Genomic DNA, 21288 nt, shown 5'->3' on the forward strand with positions numbered 1-21288 from the left:
ACGTGATCCCACTAGCTGATACCATCATATGATCTCCATCCGATGAGTGATGTAAATGACATACGGTAAGTTTACCCCCCGATTGCGGCATTGCATGCTGGCGGACCCCGCGGCGGGACTGAATTATTTCTTTTCTTCATTTTGAGCTGCCCCTCTGTATACGGTTGCTTGGATTCAAGGTATTTGCTCGCCCATTTCATTACCAATTGATTGTTTTTCGGACTTGGAGGAAGTGGTTCAGCTTGCTAATTGCTTTCTAGTGTCGACATCATGTCTCAACAGAAGTCCGGTGGGTGTTCTTTGACCTATATCGTTTCCCGGATTACTACCTGGTGGTCGGGGCTGCTTTTGTACTTGGACTGATCTTGGTTCGGTTTCACAACAGCTATCATCTCTGTCTATGACAAGACTGGTTTGCTTGACCTGGCCAAGGGCCTTGTCAAGCAGGATGTCCGTATTCTTGCCTCTGGCGGTACTGCTAAGATGATCCGCGAGGCCGGTTTCCCCGTCGAGTGAGTACATGCATTGGGTTTTGTTCTTGGCTAGGCGGAGATTTATGGGACCCTAAATAACCATCAGAAGCAAAAGTTCATTGCTAATTTCTGTCATACAGGGACGTCTCTGCCATCACCCACGCGCCCGAGATGCTGGGTGGTCGTGTCAAGACCCTCCACCCCGCTGTCCATGGTGGTATCCTTGCCCGCGACATCGAATCCGACGAGAAAGACCTCGCCGAGCAGAAGATCGCCAAGGTTGACTTTGTCGTTTGCAACCTGTACCCCTTCAAGGAGACCGTCGCCAAGGTGAACGTCACCATTGACGAGGCCGTCGAGGAGATCGATATCGGTGGTGTCACTCTGCTCCGCGCCGCGGCCAAGAACCACAAGCGTGTGACCATTCTGTCGGACCCCACTGATTACCCCGAGTTCCTCAAGGAGCTCGAGACTGGGGCCATTAACGAGGCGAGCCGCAAGCAGTATGCCCTCAAGGCCTTCGAGCAGACCGCCGACTACGACTCCGCCATCTCTGGCTTCTTCCGTAAGGAGTACGCTGGCAATGGACTGCAGCAGCTCTCTCTGCGCTACGGCACAAACCCCCACCAGAAGCCCGCTTCTGCTTTCATGTCCCAGGGCAAGCTGCCCCTCAAGGTGCTCAACGGCTCCCCTGGCTACGTCAACCTGCTCGATGCTCTTAACGCCTGGCCTCTGGTCAAGGAGCTTAAGCAGGCTCTCGGCTTCCCCGCCGCCGCTTCCTTCAAGCACGTCTCCCCGGCTGGTGCTGCCATCGGTGTTCCCCTGAACGAGAAGGAGCGCAAGGTTTACATGGTTGACGACATCAAGGGCATTGAGTCCTCTGGTCTGGCTCAGGCTTACGCCCGTGCCCGAGGTGCCGACCGCATGTCCAGCTTCGGTGATATCCTCGCCCTCAGCGACATCGTTGACACTCCCACCGCCAAGATCATCTCCCGCGAGGTCTCCGACGGTGTCATTGCCGCTGGCTACGAGCCCGAGGCTCTGGAGATCCTGTCCAAGAAGAAGGGCGGCAAGTACCTCGTTCTCCAGATGGACGAAGACTACACTCCCGCTCCCGAGGAGACCCGTACCCTGTACGGCGTGCAGCTGACCCAGCACCGCAACGACGTTGTCATCTCCCCCAGCAAGACCTTCAACACCATCATCACCCCCAAGGACTCCCCCGCTCTGCCCGAGGCCGCCCTCCGCGACATGACCGTTGCCACCATCGCTCTGAAGTATACCCAGTCTAACTCGGTCTGCTACGCCCTCAATGGCCAGATCATTGGTCTCGGCGCTGGCCAGCAGAGCCGTATCCACTGCACCCGTCTTGCCGGCGACAAGGCCGACAACTGGTGGATGCGCTTCCACGACCGTGTCATCAACATCAAGTGGAAGCAGGGCACCAAGCGCGCCGACAAGAGCAATGCCATTGACCTGCTTTGCTCTGGCCAGACCCCTCGCACTGATGCCGAGACCGTCGAGTATGAGCGTGTCTTCGAGGAGGTTCCCGCTCCCTTCACCCAGGAGGAGCGTGATGCGTGGTTGTCCAAGCTGAGTGAGGTTGCTGTTTCTTCCGACGCTTTCGTGAGTTCCCGTGTTTTCTTTGCCTTTGATGGTGGACTCATTTACTGACTTTCCTTCTGTAGTTCCCCTTCATCGACAATGTCTTCCGCGCTGCCCGCTCTGGTGTCAAGTACATTGCCGCCCCCACCGGCAGCCAGAACGACACCCCGGTCTTCGAGACCGCCGAGAAGTTGGGCATCACCTTCGTCCAGCAGGGTATCCGTCTGTTCCACCACTAGGTTTGATTCGTGGTTGGAATGAGTTGTTGAGTTGATTCTTGGTGCAAAAAGATAATTTAGGTTATGATGACGATAGCTTCTTTGTTTATGATTTAGAAATTTGTACACATGTCAATCTTCCCCTGGCTGTCCAGGTAGACAGGTCGGTAGCTAGCTCGGTGTTTGTGTCCATACATCTCAAGCAGGGCTATAATGTTGCCGGGCTTCCTTTCCACATTGATCCCAGGGCCTTATCGCTGTAACCTTGGAAGTGCGGCGAATGTAACGGCGACTGTCTCGGGGAATCCTTCCCGAGCGGTTATAACTTTTGACACAAAGAAATGTGTTTTTGCTTTCATAGGAAATATGCCGGCAACTAAAGCATTGAATGGATTGAGCATCGTGCATGGCCGCATGACCCCGTCATTCTCCCGACTGAGAGAAATTTCCCCTTTTCTTCAACATGAAGCCTTTGGTGCAGTCATGTTCTGTCAATTCACTATGGCAAAAACCACATGTCGGACTAAGCTCCCCATGAGATCGTTGGAATCCCAGGATCTCTCGTTTCACAAACCCGGAAATTCGGTGGGACTCCTATAACCAAGAACTAAGATTTGGTACCTCGGATCCAATCTCCACACGGCCGTCAAGATCTCTATGCTATCAAGGTCCGAGTCCCTGACCGAGTCACAGACCCTCGTGAGCTCGGTGAGAATGTCGAAGCGCATATCATCTTTATTCATGCACCCTGGTCTGGAACTAGCTCAAGCCATGTGCTTGGTGTGTTGAAAGAGAGAGAGAGAGAGAGAGAGAGAGAGAGAGAGCGGGATCTCCGCGGCCAATGTATCGCTGGTCAAGATTGCTCGTCTGTGCGTTTAGGGTTCGTGAGATGGTCGCATGGTGTTCCGACCTAAGAAAGAAAGCGAGGCCGTGATAGTTGACGACTTTTTTTTTTTTTGGAGATTGCCCTGGTTCTCGGCTCGAATCATTGGGTTTCTCTTTTCTTTGTGACGGGCGAATGGCACCAGACTCAATCTTTTTTGGAAGCTTCCGATAATGTTTGGAGTCAACGCTGGTGGATTCAAGAGAAAGAGCCCAGTCGGACAAGGACAGTTTGCAAATTTGTGTAGAGAACAAAGAATGCTCAGGACGTGCCTGGAAAGGTGCTAGCCCTTCCACCGCGAGAACAAGAAAGCCTGTTCACCCCACTTACCTCTGAATCAGAGGTTACCATCGTAGTCCTGCATATTCGTATTATTCTGGATGTCTCATCCTTGTCGCGTTGACTCTAGCCTGAACGGAGCCAACATTCCGGGAATACCAACCCAACCGGAATGTATACCTGCCACCCTTAAGGACTTCAATTATACCCGGTATGCTTCCTGATCAGAGTCCGTGCTCTTTAATACCTATATAGTGCTCATTCATATGGCCTCATAGACATGTGTGGCCTGAATCGAATAATTGAGCTGTATCAGCGCGGCCCATCAATAATACCACGTCGGCTCGCTAAACTGGAGTGACTATCCTCCCGACATTCAGGATGTATTCATTCAGGCTTCTGTCATTATTGCCAGTATTGTGCATCTCTGTTGCCAATGCGCTCAATCCCTGCCCTATCCTGGGCCCTCTCTGGCCTGCTGCAACAGGCCTCTCCTCCGACCCAGTGGTCAGTGAGGCTTTACAGAATGTCACCACAACAATTCAACAAGCAATTGATGCAGGGAACTTCTCGTCAGATTCAATCTCTCTACAGATCTTTGATGCAAATGACCCTGATGCACTGCTCAGCTTGTTCTACACTGCCGCTGACATCAACACCACTCTCGGTGTGAGCGAGGTCGATGAGAATACCGTATTCCGCATCGGAAGTACCTCGAAGCTTCTCACCATGTTCACGCTGTTGATCGAAAATGGCTTCGGTGCCATGCAAGATCCAGTTGCGGATTACATTCCCGAGTTGCGCGACGCTGTCGTTGACCTCCTTCGGAACTCCACAAACTGGGACAATGGGATCGACTTTACCAAGTGGAACGAGGTGACTGTGGGAGAATTGGCAACTCACTTGGCCGGTATTGGACGAGACTGTAAGTGCCCTGAAGTATTTGGCCCTTGTTGGGCTTCCCTTGTCATTCTGACTGAATCGGAATCCCTAGATGGCGTCCTTGATCTTACCGAGGAGGCTTCGACCGTCGAGGCATTGGGGTTCCCTGCTTTGCCAGAATCTCAAATCCCTACCTGTGGTCTACCTGATCCCTGTGATAGAAAGCGTATGTCCCACTAAACAACTCCTTTCCAGATTGGACACTGACGAGACGTATACAGAATTCTTCGAAGGGATGGTTCAGAGACACCCGATTGTACCCACATCGAGAACCCCCATCTACTCCAACGCCGCTTTCCAAATTCTTGGATATGTCGTGGAGGCAATGGCAGGTGAGACATTCAAGAATGTCTTTTCCTATGATATTCTGAAGCCATTCAATCTCAGCCGGACATTTTACGACACCCCCGATACCTCGCTCGGCGTCATCCCCAACAAAGAAGGCTTGAAGTACTGGAACTTCCCAATGGGCGATGAGACACCGTGAGTAACCTGATTTCATTTATCATGGTCGTAATGCTCACAAAACTTCTCAGTGCGGGAGGCATTTACTCCTCCGCCAAAGACATGGCCACCATAGGGCGAGCCATTCTCAGCAGCACCCTTCTCCCTTCAGCCCTTACCAGACGCTGGTTGAAGCCTGTCTCCCACACATCATCTCTAGACTATGGAGTCGGAGCCCCCTGGGAAATCCTGTCGTTTAATAATGAGCGCCCGATCGATCTCTATACCAAATCCGGAGACATCGGCGCATATTCATCTGTATTTGCTCTATCCCCCGACCACGGCGTCGGCTTCATTGTCCTTGGCGCAGGCGCCAACACCCACGAATCACTTTCACTCGCCTCAGACCTAGTCTCAGCGATCCTAATCCCCGCCCTCGAGAAAAGTGCCAAGAACCAAGCAGCCAAGCGCTTCGCAGGGACTTACGCCCTAGATAGCGTCAACTCTACAATAACTATCGGCACCGACAATGGCCCGGGCCTAGTAGTCACGAAATGGATCAACAACTCCTCATCCATGATCGCGGCCTTCATGGCACTATGTGGAATGAAAAGCCCCTCGCAGCTCAGCATACGTCTGTATCCCACAGGCCTGGAAAGCCCAGGCAAAATCTCCTTCCGCGCCGTCACACCACCGCCCCTGCCATCTGGAATCGGTCCCTTTACTTCATCCTGTATTACCTGGTTCACAGTTGACTCGCATGTGTATGGGAATGTGGGCATTGATGAGTTTGTGTTTAATCTGGATGAGACCGGGAATGCAGTGAGCGTGACTCCAAGGGTGCTGCGCACGACTTTGAAAAAGACCTAGGGATGGTCAAGATAGCATAGCCCTTTCAAGGTGCCTTCTGTTTGCTTTTAATGAATGAGATGATGAATTGTTTTTCTTGTTACCTTTTATTTCTTTCTCTCCTTGATATGTCCCTTGTTTAGGTGCCTAAAATCCCCTTTTTGGCCCTATATTGCGCCTTGCTTTTAGGTCTGAAAATGAGATCATGCATTTCGGCGAAGAGAGAATACTATTTGAAGGACCTCATTTTCTTGGAAATTAGTGCAAGTTCACTATACACTATATGTCCTTCCTGTTCATCTGAAACTTGATAGTGTTTTGTGCAAGCGAGATAAGCGAGCAGAGCGATGCACACGAGTCCCGTCGCATTGATTGTCTTCGACAAGATCTGTTACCCGGGTTTCTCATAAAATCCTATCGCTACCATGAGATCACGACTAAACTGCGCCGAGTCGGCTTTGTGGAAGGCCGCGAGAGGGCCCGGGACTAACAAGACGTGAGAAATTGCGGATAGTATGCATTATAGATCTACGCGATCCAATGCATTCAATTACGTCTGAATTTGGGTTTCAAAGTAGAACATTGACCTTCAAACCACGGGTGAAGTTGAGGAGTTCACACTTACCAAACTCGTTCAGAAAGGAGCCAAAGAGCCATCAGTTGGAGAAATCACTACATGGCTACAAGTTCTTGGAGGCTCCTTCATATCCTTCGATTTAAAGGTAAGTCGATTGATGTAAATTAATCTGCTTGGCGAGCTTAATCAGCGAGAATATGTAGATTTTCAACACATGCAGAAGCTTTGCAGCCAATTTAAGGAGACACCACCCCTCAAACCCGCAATGGACCCAGCCTTTCATGTATGGCCCTGACTTGTCAGAGTATTTTCGGAGAATGGAGTGTCCTCACACAATTCACACATTCACCAAATCCATAGTGTGGTACCAGACTACTTATCATTACTCCATATGTTGTTTTTACCTGCGTTTAATTTTATGACATTGTCAAAAAAGCGATTTCAAGCATTGGATAGATGATTTTCACTGGTTAGAAGTATCACTTGGTCTAGCACTGGAATTAGCTCTTCAGAAGCTTAGTCTTTCTTCGGACGATTTTTTCGAAGATATTCAGAAATATTGGGTCGCTTCTCAATAGCCTCACAAAGCTTGCGAAGGGACTGGGAAGAGATGACTAGAACGTGGTCAGTGACAATGTCGAGTCATATTCAACGGAGAGAACATACCGGCAGAGTTCCAGTTCTCTCATCATTATCGATGGATTGGTAAACCACAAAATCCGCGTAAGTGATCTTGTCACCCAAGAGGTAGGGGCCGCTGTTTTCGCTATAGTACTGGTCCAAGAGGCGATGGTACTCGGGCACAACCTCATCCTTGTACTTATCCGTCTTGGTGCGCAGATTCGCTACCCATTGAGACTGCAGGCTGGTGAGTAAATCGGAACGCAGAACTTCGAGCGGAATTGACTTACTCGCCAATCGACGTAGATATCAGAGACAGAGTCCACCACGTATTTCTCTTGGTTGGTCTCTCCATCATAAGAACCGAGGTCTCGAGCAAAGTAACGCAAGGTCGGGATGTGCTAGGAAGTTCGTCAGTCTCAATCACATGTAGCAGCGACAGATTGAGTGCAGCATACCTGCGTAAGGATCAACCCCTGATACTCGACCGCGGGCAACTTCCCCGTCCTTGTGATACCCTGATCCTGGAGCGTCTTGCTCTTTTGAGCCCAGGTATCGTCGTACGGATAGCGAATCTCTTTGTAGTCAATGCCAGCGTCTTTGAGGAAAAGACTTGTAAAATTAGTTCAAGTGTTGCAAAGTTCGTGGTGAACAAGCACGACGAAGGAGAGTGTAGGGGAGGGGAACGGAGGGGTATGACACCTACTTGACAACTTCTCCCCGACCCAGCCTGCCAATGTCCAGGTAGTGGAAAACCACCGACTTCTGTGCAGCCATTATTATTGAGTTTGAGCTTTCAAGTAGCTCGATTTATGAAATGGGCGATTGAGAGATTTTTGAAGACCAAATCAGTTGCAAGTAGAGGAATGATGAACATGAAAAGTATTCAGTCCCTTTTAAAGCTTAGACACACACCAAAAGTACCTTGAGCAAATTGTCTTACCAATTGCCTCGTCATTCCTCGTAATTTCCTAGATACAACCTTGCTCTCCGCGTGCCTAATTGTTGACGCGCTTGGTCCGACCTTGGAGAGCTAAGCGAGATAAGCGAGACTACCGAGTTACGCGAAACAGAAGCCCGTCATTGTCTCCAGCGTCCTAATCAGGAGAGACGGTAGAACAAACTTATTGGTCGGCTCTTTATTGCAGAAAGAAAAGTCATGAAGAATGACTCTGTCTCGCATTCGTCAATGGAACATCTTTCGGGCGTCGAGACTGAATATCGGAATACACTGATTCTGTCTACGAGGTATAAAGTATAGACAGGCTCAGAGAGCATCTCTGAAAAAAGCCCGACATTTCTACATGCTGTGATCAAAGTCTATGTCTCATAAAACACCCTAGCATAAACACTACTGAGGTAATAGAGTTGTGACGACTTCCCGAAAAAAGGTTCAAACCGCTCGACATTTGTCAGCTGACGAGGTTGTCTTCGAGAGGCTAGATCGTATTCAACCTTTGGAAGACAATCGATTCCAATGGGTGTCAAGCCTCCCGCCCTGCATTCGAAAAGAGATACTATGATCTCACCGCATACGTAGAGGCATTTACAGCCCCTAGTGGGTATTGTCTTCACCCTCGCCAGCAGCTATAATGCCTCGACAATATACCTTCTTGAACTCAGTTACAACCCCCCATGGCCACAACAGCGCTACACGGGTGGCACCCCGGTGAGCTCACGATCCAGCGAAAGCTCGGGTTCGCCAATGCTGCCACGGATGGCTGGTCACGTATCAGCAACTTCATGCCTGAGCAGCATCGCCTATTTCACACTTCCAATCTCCCCTTCATCCCCATTGCAACCCTCGATGAAGAAGGCCGGCCGTGGGCATCTATTGTTGCGGGGTCAACGGGTGAATCTGGCTTCGTTGAAAGTCCTGACCCGCGAACTCTGACTTTTCATACTCGGCTATGGGAAGGTGACCCGCTCTTAGACACAGCCAGAGCATGGGTCGATCAGAACGGGCGAAAGGCCACTCGCGAGAGATTCCTCACTGCAGGTCTGGGAATTGAATTCTCAACGCGACGACGAAATAAGTTTGCGGGGTCTATACGAGGTGTAAGACGCTGGTCGGATGCCGATTACCAGGTTGATGTAGAAGTCACCGAGGCGATAGGGTGAGTGCGATTTGAATGATCCATGCTACTCTCGTAGATCAAATGCTAACATAATATCAGGAATTGCCCAAAGTACATCAACATTCGCAAGCTCGTGCCCCATCCGCATACGCGACCTGAACTTGTCTACCAGCGACAGCATCTGACACCGCAGCAACGCCTTCCAGACGAGGTGATTCAATTCATCATCGATGCCGATACCATCTTCATCGGGTCTATCTTTAAATCAAATGCGCCGGAGTTTCCTTCGCACGCAGGCATGAATGCCCGAAGTGGTTTACCAGGTTTCATTCGCGTCAGCCCCTCTGATGGTCGCACAGTGGTGATTCCAGATTACTCAGGGAACCGATTTGTTTCTAGTCTGGGAAATATCGAGTCTAGTGGGGTGGTTGGCTTGACTATCGTGTCTTTCACGACAGGTGATATCCTCTACCTGACAGGCACTGCCGAGAACATGGTGGGACCACCCGCGCTCAAAATCATGGCTAGGCATGCCAGCATCACATCGATGAATGTTACAGGTTTCACCTTTGTTCGGGATGCGCTGCCCGTCCGACAGCAGATTGGCACGTCCGTTGAGCGCAGTCCGTACAGCCCGAAAGTCAAGTACCTGGTAGAAGAGGCGGAGTCACAAATGGACGGCGCTCAACAACATAAAGCCCAGCTTCAAGGAGCGGTACAGCTTTCTTCCGACCTTGCTGTCTTCAAATTCAAAGTCAGCTCAGCTGCCGGTGCCAGTGATCTGAAGATCCGCCCTGGGCAAGCTATCGTACTGGATTTTATGGACTGGATTGGGCCACCTAAGTACCAACACATGGCGAACTCGGCCCCTTCGTCGATCAATGACGATCGAGTTCGTACTTGGACCGTGTCAAGTGCTCATGAAGACGGAAAGACGACCTGGTTTGAATTGACCATGCGCAAGGTGAAAGGAGGTGCAGTCACGGGTGCTTTGTTCGATCTCCTGAGGCAAGATCCTTCCAACAAAATAGGTCAACCGGTTTCTTTCAATACCCCGGTGACTGCAGACATTGTTGGCGTCACGGGAGACTTTTGCATGGGTCAGGGCAAGCTCAATCTTCTCTTGATAGCGGGCGGGATTGGGATAACACCCTTTCTGGCTATGCTCAATGCACTAGCTGCACGAGGCTCCAAAGCCAGGAGTGAAGTGATGCTTGTTCTGGCAACGAGAGAGCCGGATATCATGATCAACTTGATGAAACCAGCGCTTGACAAGATGCCCCCGACGGTCAACATCAAGATTGCCATGTTCGGCCATGCCTCGGACTTTGACACAACTTGTCTCAATTCGCCGGGCCGGGAAATCTCTATGCACACGGGTCGTGTTGTCGCAAACTACTGGAAAGGCTTACCATTGGATAAGGAGGTGTTTATTTGTGGACCCAATGGATTCGGGGACTCGGTTACTGACGGACTACAAGCCGCCGGTTTCCCGTTAACTCGAATCCACAGGGAAGGTTTTTATTGAAGGAGTTGAAATAACAGCAGGATGAAATGAGGTTCTCAAAGAAAATATAAATCTGCCTTTTCCAAATACCAGCATGCGTCTTAGACCCTGGCCGCCCAGGCAGTAGATTTCGGAAACACCTTATTTGAAAAACATCCAGTCAATTCAACAGGTGATGTTTGACGCGGTCTACCCGCTTATTTCCATGGAGGCCGTCCGAGTCCAAGGACATTTTTAACATCTCATTGAAAATATATGACAATTACCAATCCATATCATCACGATTAGGCAAAAGCCGACTCCCATTCATGTGATCATGAAGCGTCTGATTCAGATCAAATTCCGAAAAAGTCAGCCACTGTACCCAATCCCTCACAAGACCCTGATGCAGCACCCATTCACTGTACACCGTCTCCAGGGCCCCATCAAACGTATTCACAACCGGCCTACCCCCATTGACAACAGCCGACCAGCGCGCGATACATAATGGAGAATACAAGCTGCCACCATCTGCATCTCTCTCGCTGACTCGGCCATAGTATGTCACGTAAGCCCGTCCATCCATATCCGGGAAAAGCACAGAAAGGACACGTGAAATCGGGGATGAGAAGTGCTCGATACCAGTCTGTCTCGGATTTCGATTGATGCGTGTCTCGAGAGTCGAAAGGACATCGAGGCTTGAAGAAAATGCTTTGTTGTTGAAAACGCCTTCTTGGCCGACTCGATCGAGTTCGAATGAAATCCAGCGAAGCCATGCTGGTTTGGCGCAGGATTGGCCGGCAAGGAAAAGCATGGGCGAGAAGCCTATTCTGAGGGCTTCGCATCCTAAGGGACTATCTTGGGAGGTTGATGGTGGGGCGTCGGTGGCTGTCTTGACAAATCTTAGAAATTGGTAGATGAAGTGATAGGCGTCGAGTTCGAAGTTACTTTCTCCGTGGTTGTGGATGCTCAGTGCCCATAGGAGACGTGCTCGGTAGAATGAATACAATGCTAGAGCGAGGCAGTAGTCTTTTGGTAACATGTGGTGAGGACTCGGGGGCATGGAAAGTTTGTCCAGAGCCACATAATTGAAGTTGACAGGGTCTGATAACGCTTCGTCGACCTCGAATCTGTGAAATAGGACGGCATGGGTATTCTTCCAAGCTTTGAGACTCTCAATGATAGCCAGAAGTTTTGCCTCTGGCAGTTGCCTCAAATTGACTCCAATTGGGCACCATGTCAATTGTTTGATTTCGGCGTCCATAGAGCCAATGTCAAGTACCTGTTGCAGCATGAGTCTCGGTGACGAGTCTAGGCCCATCTGAGGTGACGATGGAGATATACTAGGACTGTGGCCTTGTCTATATAGCGGATAAATCATTTTGATCACTTTTGGATCCGGTAGGGTAACGCGACGAATGAGATCCAAGTCTTGAAGACATAGCTCGATCGGTTCCCTAAATCGTTCCGATTCTTGAGAGTTCTTAGAGCCCATTACTTGGAAATAATGCTGAGCCATATGAATATGTCGCATTGTCGCCGGAACATTCCCATCGAAACACTGTGCCTTGATCAGTATCACCAGAGTGTATTTGAAGAAACGGAATGGTTTACCTCGACGTATGCGAAGAGAATGAGCACTCCCAGGAGAAGAGCCATTGGGATCTGATTACAAGCCAGATTATCAGAAACACCTTGCAAAGCGTTTGCATATGCTCGGATAGCAATGACCTTGGTGTCTAAAGCTCGATTGCGGTCATTCTCGCTTGGCTGTGATGACAGCAAAGTTGCCCGATGCATCGATCCGAGAGCGACAATGGCATCAAAGACATATTCGACTTCCCACGCTTCTTGACAGATATAGTCTTTCCAGAAGGAAAGACTCTCCATTGGAAAAATGTTTGGCATAGCCCTGAAGAGAAACTGGTGGTAGGCCAAAACATCGCGGGCTCGTGCGTGCGGCCGCTGTAATGAGCCCGGGTTGTTTGGAATTCCTATCAAAGGCACACCAACGGTGTGTGTTTTTCGATGTGGCGAGGTGTCGCCTTGGGGCTCAAATTCTGTCGAGGGCGAGGCGGTCGTGGGCGTAACCGTGATTGTGGCCGCGCTGTGTTTTGGGAGCCTTGCCATAAGACGGCGTTTCTCCGCGTACCCTGCACACTCGACATTCGCAATATCACAGCGCTGGCAGAGAGGCTTTCTTTCATCACATTTGATCCGTCGTGTTCGGCATGTTAGGCAGCCTGTCCTGGTCCGGCGCCTTTTCTCGTCCATGACACCTGGTTGGGATGCTCCACAGGTGAAACATCAGAAGTCCATGTAGAAAGTACACATCTCTCGGCACCCCACGCGTGATTAAGGCCGATAGTCTCGTTTTTGCCAGAATGAAGACTTAGTCATGTCAGACAGCTTGGATGTTAGCTCGTTCAGCCACGGCGGGGCGGCATAAAGACTGCCGCCGAGCTTCATTACTCAGCACTTTGGAAATGGAAGCGCCCACACCTTGTAAACATGATGAACTATTGAGTATGGCCTGATGGCTAGACCAATATACTCGTGTTTCTAGTTATTTTCTACTTGATCGGCGCTATGTACGCAAACGATCTATACGATCAGGAATCCACTTGCCCCTGGAGATCATTAGCCACGATCCACTCGTGGACATAAGTCACGATTATATATCCGAGAACGAGCCTTGACCATCTGAAAGTCTGTGCCCCCATCGGATTAAACTATATTAGTGACGTCCTAGCTATAGTACAAGTTGCGGCCGTGAAAGAAATATCTCTATAGTGATCTCCGAAGTACGCCAATTTTCCATGACTATAGGTAAGTAATTGAGACTAGTCAGGTACAGTGTACAGTCGGGACCCCGATTGGGATCATGATCAGCCTCATCTAAGACTATGCACCCGATCGAGCCAGCACTTTAGCCCGGAACATTGAATGTCTCACAAAATGTCATCTTCATACAACCTGCAGCAAGGGGGATATCATGTCTAATGTCCATTGCTTCACCGCACCCGCTCCCATCCGTGCAATACACCGGAAATCCCCCCCGGTCTGGTGACGAAGAAACTCGGCAAACCAGGCAAAGACAGAGCCACATGACAGGCCCCGCAATGTGATGCCCTTTGGAGATGAGGCATGCGGCCCCGGAATTCGACAGATTACCTAGGCCGCACATGGATTGGGGAAGAGGAGATCATGCGTATTACATAAAGTTGTGCACTGCGGCAAACGAACCCACGGTTCCGGAGTAAACGGCACGTCGGCGTCGGAGTTGTCAGATTCCGCTTGAAGATCGCCGAGGCTCCGGACTTTTCCAGACTCAATTTGGTCCGGTCCTCGGATGGAATAGGATTTGATGGAGATGTCGGCGATCCTGAAAGCCAAGTGATCACATAACATCGTGCACGAGTTGATTAGACTCGATGCGATGGAGATTTGCGTTTCGACGATCCTCGGCGATCCGGGCCCGCTTAGCTAATGGTGACACCCGAGGCGCAAGGCATCAATCGTCTTTTCCCTTTCCTGTTGTCTTATGCTTCATGCTGGGGACCCCGCGCCCGATTGGAAATCACGATCAGTAATCTAGAACTCTATACAGATCCCCTCACTACTCTTTGTCAGAATTGAAAACTAATTATAGGTGCACTTCTTCGCGGCCCGATGGTCTTGATGTCATCGAGGTGTCTACGTGGATCGGCCTCGGAGACGTAGAATTAAACGCCGAGCCTCGCGATTCTGGGTGCGCCTGTGAATGGCCCCAAGGTGCCCCTAGCTACCGTGGAGATGGAATTGACTTGGGTGCTGTTACGGGCCATTCCTAACTCCAGCTTCTAGGGTCATTCCCGAGAGAGCAACCATTGGACGTGGCTTGTTCTGAACCTTGATCCTTGGGGGGATCTGGATAGGTGATGTCGATGAAGGCGTTCAATTATTGCCAAAACCAGGCATGGGGCCATTTGCGGCGAGACGATATTGCAAACGACTCACTAGAATGAGTGATCAATCATATTTCGGTGATCCCCGTAGGGCTGCCAGCCCAACTTTGGCTCCAGTGGGGAACAAAGTCACGTTAGGCTGCCAAAACGAGTACGCTGCGAGAACCAATTCACCCGCGAACAACCAGGATACCAAAAGGGGACTAGGGCGGGCTCCCAAGGCTCTTAGACTTGGCCGTTTTAGGCATCCAATTCGACATTCCCGCTAACTTTCAGGCTCTGAAACACGAGCATTCCAGACGTGGCCCTTCCAAGAGGGCGGTGCTGGTGCTGGAACCGCCTTGTTACTCGCTTCTCGCTGCTGAGGCTGCAAGGAGCGAGGCCGGGGCCGGGGGGAAGGAGGGGGGCGGGGGGGGGCTGGTACGTGTCTCGAGAAACTGCGCTGCCTCATGTCTGCCTGTGCGCAGCCACAAGGATGACAGGACTTTGACTCTGGGGAATGCGGTCAAGAGCCAAGCCTATAGGCAGAGCGATAACCTTGGATACTATTGCAGCCGCATGGTAATACAGAGTACAAATTACGGAATGAAGGTCCGAGCAGAAAATCACGACATGGTCATTGTCATCTGGTCCCAGCAGGACGGTGATGCGGTCATGAACAAAAGGTTGTAGTGATTGGAAATCATCAGCGCCAGAAAAGTACGGTGCGGGATTATGCGAAAGTTATGAGGGAACGCATCTTGGAAGGCTGAGGAAGCAACCGTTGAGTAATCGAATAGAAACCAAATGTCCGCTTGGAGAAATAAAGAACGGTTCGCGGGCGAATTGGTCATCAGGAGTGGGTCCAGGGTCTATGCCAAACAGCGAGAAACGGAAGAACGGACTTAAGGTGACTCACGGTGACAAGGAAAGAAGGGCTGATGGATTTAAAAGCATAACGGTATTAACTAGCGGGGATATGGTTAGAGTTAAGATCGGGAAGAGGTAACGAATAAGTGACTCTCTTTATGGCCATATCTAGCAATACGAGCAAGATAGCGGTGTGAGCCGCAAGGCATTCCTGGCCGTGTAGATGCTCAGAAAAATGACATGGGGCCAAAAAAAACTGAAAAGGGAAAAAAAAAGTGGAAAAAAAAAGTGGAATTATTCAGCGGAAAGTCGGCCTCGGCGGATCCACGCAAAAATCGGGTGGGGATCTTCGCGCTCCGATCGGGACCCGGACTTTAGACGGATAGACGGGAATGAAAAGGAAAAAAAAAATAATAAGCCAAGCATCATATTTTATAACCAGCTTCGTTCCCCCCCAGTGTCACACTCTGGATTTTCAGTACATCGATATAAACATCAAGATCTGATACTCACAACATCGAATTAACTTGAGCCTCATACCACCTTGGTTCCTATTTGAGGACCTTTTGAAACACCCGAAGCACCTTGGGTACACCGCCTCGAGCCATAGCCGCCTGTGACTGGATGATCACAGTATTGAGTCACCACCTTGGCAGAACGAGTCATTTCTACTTGAGCTCATAAGGACCTCAAAAACATCATGGGTTCTCTCACCTCCGCACATCCCCAGGATTCTTCCTTTGCCTCCACCGCTTCCCCCTACTTTGATGCTCTTGCCCGGAGACGTCAACAGAAGAAGATGAGCATCACACAATCTTACTACCTCGCTCATACCGCCCGCAAGAAGCTCACTCGCGAAGCTTCGCGGGCGGATCACGACCTACGCTTGCTTGTCGGCCACGCCAACCTTCTGGACTCGCTGATGCTCGACCTCGCTGACGCTGAGCGCGAGCAAGAACGCTGGTTCAACCAGACCGTCAGCGGTGCCTCCAAGGCATCTCAAGAAGAGCCTCGACACATTCAATGGGCCACCACCTCGTCCGTGGTTGAGGTGCCCGAGGACTACGAGTCCGAGGATACCTCCGATCTCGAGTCGGACCTCAGTGACAGTGATGAGGAGGACGATTCCGACATAGATGAGAACGACTTTATCATCAACACTCCAGTTCGCCGTCGAGCACCGTTGCCTGTGGCACCTATGGACCCCCTCCTTGTGGAGGAAGACGACGATGACACCGACTCTGATTTTGAATATGACGACGACGAGGACCTGGAGGAGCTGGGCTTGACTCGTTCCCCATCCCGGCAATCACCACCCGAGCTGCTCGCCGACCTGGACGACAGCTCCGAGGACGAGGCTACGCCTCCCTCCCCGCCCCAACCCACTCTCGAGGCATTCGATGAGAAAGAGGCATCCGCTAACTCCATCCAATTGGGAGACTCCCCATCTGATCTGTTCGAGTCAAAGTTCTACGTTTCACAAGAGAGCACAATGATCGAGGCATACTAATCTCACCTGCCTGAAACCCACCATTCTGCATCTCTCTCTTGTATACCACCACGAAATGTTTTTGACTCTTGTGATACCCTCACGCTTTACGAACGATGACTGGAGCGACGAATATAGCCTTTTTTTCTTCATTCTTCCCATTTTCTTTCATTTTCCTCGGCGTTCTGGCGACATCATCGCACATGGCACTTTTGATACACCACTCTGTTTGACATCTCATCTCATGATAAATATCTCGGGCAGCGCTCCCCATCCACAGGTGGACGGGTCGAGACTGTAACCAAGGCGGGGAAAATTGGAAACCCGACCGAACTTTTGTATATAGCAATACACAAATTCACAATACCAAAAAACAGTTCAAAACAGACATCTTCCTCGTGTACCTGTATGCGATTCACCCAGAAGGGAAGCACGTAGGCCCAAATGTCGCTGTAGCTGTATCTCGCAGTCTCGGATTGACCATTCACTGCCAACCACACCCCTCCAACAGTGCATGTGACCGATCGGCCTGCAGGACAGCGCCCCGAGCATAGTCGCAGCGTCGTTCGGCGCTGATGTGCTCTCGCGGGGCTTCACCGCTGGTGGATAGATCCACGCCATAGTGGGCGATAGTCCCCGATCATCGCGGCTAAGTCGGCATAGCGGGCTCCGCTTCGGGTGACTAGTGTCGTGAAGGTTCTGCTAGGTGGGGATGCTCAGGCGCACGTTGGGTGTGATCTGTGTGTACATCAAAGGCACCTGGGGAGGGAAGATTCAATAATTGGATCGAGGGCATGTCAATATTGTTCTATTAGTTGTGATCTAGAGGGGGGCACTATAAGTGGTAGTAACTATCTCTGGTATTTGATAGACGGGGTATGGAGTACATGGCGTTGAATTGGAGATTGCGTTCCTAGGAAAAGTCCGGGATCTGCAAACTTATTTCTTGGGCTCAAAATACGGTTATCTTCTATCGGTTATCTTGCGCGAGTGGTGTGTCCAGCTGACCTTCGGAACTAACAGGGGCCAAACGCATGACGGAATCCATGCTTTCCGAAGCTCTGGGGTAGTTGGACCCTGGGGGAGTCAAATAGGGTCATATTTCCTGAATGGGTTATCTGGCCCTGTCGGCCCGAGTTGGACCCGCGTAGATACTCCAGAAAAGAGGGGTTGCCGGATAGGCTATTGTCGGAGACTCTACGTTTTCGTAGAACCTGCCAATGTTCTCCTCGATTCCCTATGCAATACCAATGACCAGGTAAAATACACTAAGCCCTTCAAGGTTGTGTGATAGATATGACACCTAAACATTCGGGCGGCAAATATGCTATCGATAACCATTCACCGCCTGCGCGTTCGGGATGAACCCCTCGCTGCAAGCGTCACAGCTTCCCTCCACAAGACCTGGTGCCTTACTCTTCCAACATCCGCGAGCCACAAGTCCAAATCATGAGCTCATTCATGGGGGAGTCACCAGTTTGAAGGATATGCGTGATTGAGCAAGTCACCTTCATTGCGTGCCTGTTGGCTGGAAGCATTGGCCTTGTGCCCGACTCCAGTTCCATAGCACGACTGTACGAGAACCAGAGACACAGTCGCAGCCCCGGAGTGACACTTGCCCCGCGCATCACGACAATCACTTCTCGGCCGAGATCCGCCCTTAAAACTGTACGAGACACACATCTCTGATCGATTTCAAGTCCGGCCGAGCGGGAATTTCCACCTTCAGCGCAAACATGTCAGCACCGCCTTCGCCAAAGCCGTCGTTCGATTCTGAGGAGCGTCCGGAGTCCAGTCAGAGCTCATTAAAGTCTGCAGCCGCAGGAACCCACCACAAACGCAATATCTCTTTCGAAGACAAGTCGAAGACTGACAGGCCGCGACGAAGATCGATTCAGTTCCAAGTGGCCGCTGCAGAGTCGCAGCTGCCTAGCCGACTCCTGGAAAAGCGGGTTTCCTACGGGGATACATCGCCCAGGGAGGAAGCCGAGAGAGACCAGCGGTCTGCGCAAGCGGGTCGAGGTCCTTCACCGCCGCCGCCAAAGTACGTTCCTCCCCCCAAGAGAAATCCAGTGCGGATTGTCCATGCTGATTGATTATAGGACCTATGAACGAGGCGTCTCTTTCAACACTTTCGACAATCCTGATGCGCCAGACTTTTCATTAACGCTCAACTACAAACATAAGGGGTATCAAAGTACACGGCGAAGCCGATCGTTTCTGGTGGGCACAGACCAAAATGATTACTCCGAGTTCGCCCTCGAGTGGCTACTGGATGAACTCGTCGACGATGGTGACGAAATTGTGTGTCTGCGTGCGGTAGAGAAGGATTCGCGCATGGCTAGTGATGCTGGCATCGAGGAGGGCAAGTACCGTCAGGAGGCAAAGAGGCTGTTCGAACAGGTGATTCAGAAGAACAGTCAGGACGAGAAAGCGATCAGCTTGGTTCTAGAACTAGTAGTCGGGAAAGTGGAAGATATCATCCAGCGGATGGTAAGTCGGGCCAAAATTCCATACTTAAGCGGTTATCTAACAGAACCAGATCCGTATATACGAGCCCGCCATGCTCGTGGTCGGTACCCGTGGGCGCAACCTGAAGGGCGTTCACAGTCTCTTGCCTGGATCTGTCTCTAATACTGCCTGCAGCAATCACCTATTCCGGTCATTGTGGTGCGGCCATCGCCCAAGCGCGAGAAGAAGAAAAAGAAGCGTCGCGCAGATCCCACTCGCAAAAGCTACAACCAGATTCTCAATCTCAGCGAGCAGCGAGGAAGTCGCATTTTCGACGCCAGTTCTAGCACCGAGGATGGGATTTCTAAACTTCCCGATGAGGAGGCTGCCGTCGCCGAAGCGCTCGGTCTTCCAGCATCCTACTCTCATGCCAACTCTCGGAGCTCTATCTCTGTCTCGGACCGCAGCAGCCTCAGCCATGACGACTCTGACTCTACATCTCCAGTTCCCCACTCGCTTGATGCAGTGGTCATGAAGAGCCCCCTCATCGGCAGCCCTGCCAGTTCAGAAGAGAGCATCAGTTTTGGTGAAGACACAGAAAGACCAGAACGTCCACCCACCCCTGCAGCACTCGACGAGCCAAGCGAAGAGTCATCCGACGATACAGAATCAGCTTCCAGAGGACTCGATCCCGACTCTGCAGCGCCAACACCCGATGAAATACCTGCAACTCCCGGTTCGATCCCAACGATCGAAGTCTCAAACGACAATGACGAGAAAGTTTTGAATGACCACGATGAGAAAGCCAAGTAGGACGATTGAATCGACCGGTCATTTCACATCCGAGCAATTGCATTTGTACAGCGCCAGTGCACCAAACTCTGGCCTTTATACCCCCACCAGCGCGCAAAATACCCCTGCACGTCCCCATGTTTTGACACTCGTCCTGTCTCTCTTTACACATAGACTGTGAGGACGTCTGGAATTGATACCAAAATACATCTCTTCTTATCCATCTCGGCCAGCCGAGCTTTAAAAAGGCTTTTTCTTTTCTATTCTCAATATCTAATCCTTTTAACCTTTAGGATCAATTAATTTGGACCTGAGACATCTGCCGTTCACCGGTAGATGTGGAAGTCAGCCAGTCTGGTACTGCATCTTGAGCCCAGCAAGTAATTTCATAGCTGCAAACGATGATCTTGGAATTGTAGTCTATATTCCGCAGAACCATGTCCTGAATTCGTGGCAGAGAAGTATCCCTTTCAAATGTCACTGTCTTGTTGTGGTAGAACATCAAAGTTCTTCTTCATCAAGACGTCGACAAAAATCTTCAAAATGCGCATCTCGACCGTTTGGCGTAGAGCTATAAGTCGACCGTAGTAAATGTCTTTTGATCCAGCGACCGGGAAGTCGATTCGAGGCGTAATGGCGAACAAATTGGCGGAGGTAAGGGAGGGAACCACACAAAATGATAAAATTGGCTTCGATGATGCTTAAATCGATTTTCCACCTCGCCTTTAGTAATTCATCCAAGCTTCTAACCAAGCTTCCAATTGGAGCTTACATGAATAGGCACGCCAGAGCCATTTTGTACGAGATATCTTGCGATGTGACCAGAGGCCACAAAGTGGCTAAGCGTAGGATACTTGTGATGATGGTTCTGGATTCAAATCGCGAATCAGCATGCTACGCGCGTTAGTAAGGGATGGGGAATCGGTCCATACAGACACCCTATCCCAAACATGAAGATGACTCCTAACTTCTCCGGAAGCCGGATCCGAAGTCCCCAGACGATCTTCACTGGGATCAAGATCAGGACCAAATCGCTGACTGTGTTTGTGATTGCTGTTGCGAGGTATAAGCCTGGTCTACTGATACAAGAACCCCCGGTAATTGTAATGTCCCATCCTTTTTGAATTGGACTGCAGGCGAAGATCAGTGCTAGGGCTAGTGCGATGCTGTACCCGGAGATAATGAAGGCGACGACGTAGATTGTATAGATCCAGGCTTGGAAGGTGATGAGGAGTCGGTAGTAGAGCATGAGCAAGGCGAATTTTGCAAATGCGAGGTAGGGAATATAAATCACTGCTCCTGCTA

The 21288-nt window shown here is 50.6% G+C and overlaps 7 protein-coding genes across 7 annotated transcripts; 5 read left to right on the forward strand and 2 right to left on the reverse strand.

The window, feature by feature from the left end:
• Positions 1-270: 270 nt before the first annotated feature.
• Positions 271-2317, forward strand: N7477_008550 (phosphoribosylaminoimidazolecarboxamide formyltransferase/IMP cyclohydrolase; the record flags this gene model as incomplete). The annotated part of the gene is made up of 4 exons (XM_056970213.1): positions 271-289; positions 386-512; positions 614-2099; positions 2162-2317. The coding sequence occupies 4 exons, from the start codon at positions 271-273 to the stop codon at positions 2315-2317; spliced, it is 1788 nt and encodes a 595-aa protein (XP_056820245.1).
• Positions 2318-3839: 1522 nt separating this feature from the next.
• On the forward strand, positions 3840-5714 carry N7477_008551 (serine hydrolase domain-containing protein; the record flags this gene model as incomplete). Its single annotated transcript, XM_056970214.1, has 4 exons — positions 3840-4383; positions 4453-4566; positions 4622-4883; positions 4937-5714. 4 exons carry the CDS (start codon positions 3840-3842, stop codon positions 5712-5714), a joined length of 1698 nt encoding a protein of 565 aa, XP_056820246.1.
• Positions 5715-6786: 1072 nt separating this feature from the next.
• On the reverse strand, positions 6787-7668 carry N7477_008552 (glutathione S-transferase; the record flags this gene model as incomplete). The annotated part of the gene is made up of 5 exons (XM_056970215.1): positions 6787-6870; positions 6937-7128; positions 7182-7292; positions 7350-7503; positions 7598-7668. 5 exons carry the CDS (start codon positions 7666-7668, stop codon positions 6787-6789), a joined length of 612 nt encoding a protein of 203 aa, XP_056820247.1.
• An 858-nt stretch (positions 7669-8526) lies between these two features.
• On the forward strand, positions 8527-10497 carry N7477_008553 (uncharacterized protein; the record flags this gene model as incomplete). The annotated part of the gene is made up of 2 exons (XM_056970216.1): positions 8527-9008; positions 9069-10497. 2 exons carry the CDS (start codon positions 8527-8529, stop codon positions 10495-10497), a joined length of 1911 nt encoding a protein of 636 aa, XP_056820248.1.
• Positions 10498-10738: 241 nt separating this feature from the next.
• N7477_008554 (Zn(II)2Cys6 transcription factor) lies at positions 10739-12729 on the reverse strand (the record flags this gene model as incomplete). Its single annotated transcript, XM_056970217.1, has 2 exons — positions 10739-12016; positions 12070-12729. 2 exons carry the CDS (start codon positions 12727-12729, stop codon positions 10739-10741), a joined length of 1938 nt encoding a protein of 645 aa, XP_056820249.1.
• A 3222-nt stretch (positions 12730-15951) lies between these two features.
• Positions 15952-16761, forward strand: N7477_008555 (uncharacterized protein; the record flags this gene model as incomplete). The annotated part of the gene is made up of 1 exon (XM_056970218.1): positions 15952-16761. The coding sequence occupies one exon, from the start codon at positions 15952-15954 to the stop codon at positions 16759-16761; it is 810 nt and encodes a 269-aa protein (XP_056820250.1).
• Positions 16762-18476: 1715 nt separating this feature from the next.
• Positions 18477-20004, forward strand: N7477_008556 (universal stress protein; the record flags this gene model as incomplete). Its single annotated transcript, XM_056970219.1, has 4 exons — positions 18477-18784; positions 18843-19233; positions 19283-19366; positions 19387-20004. 4 exons carry the CDS (start codon positions 18477-18479, stop codon positions 20002-20004), a joined length of 1401 nt encoding a protein of 466 aa, XP_056820251.1.
• Between the last annotated feature and the right edge of the window lie 1284 nt (positions 20005-21288).

The sequence above is a fragment of the Penicillium maclennaniae genome (assembly GCF_028827695.1).
Source record: "Penicillium maclennaniae strain IBT 15551 chromosome Unknown utg000007l:1.0-4884863.0:1.0-4888362.0, whole genome shotgun sequence".
Taxonomy (NCBI): domain Eukaryota; kingdom Fungi; phylum Ascomycota; class Eurotiomycetes; order Eurotiales; family Aspergillaceae; genus Penicillium; species Penicillium maclennaniae.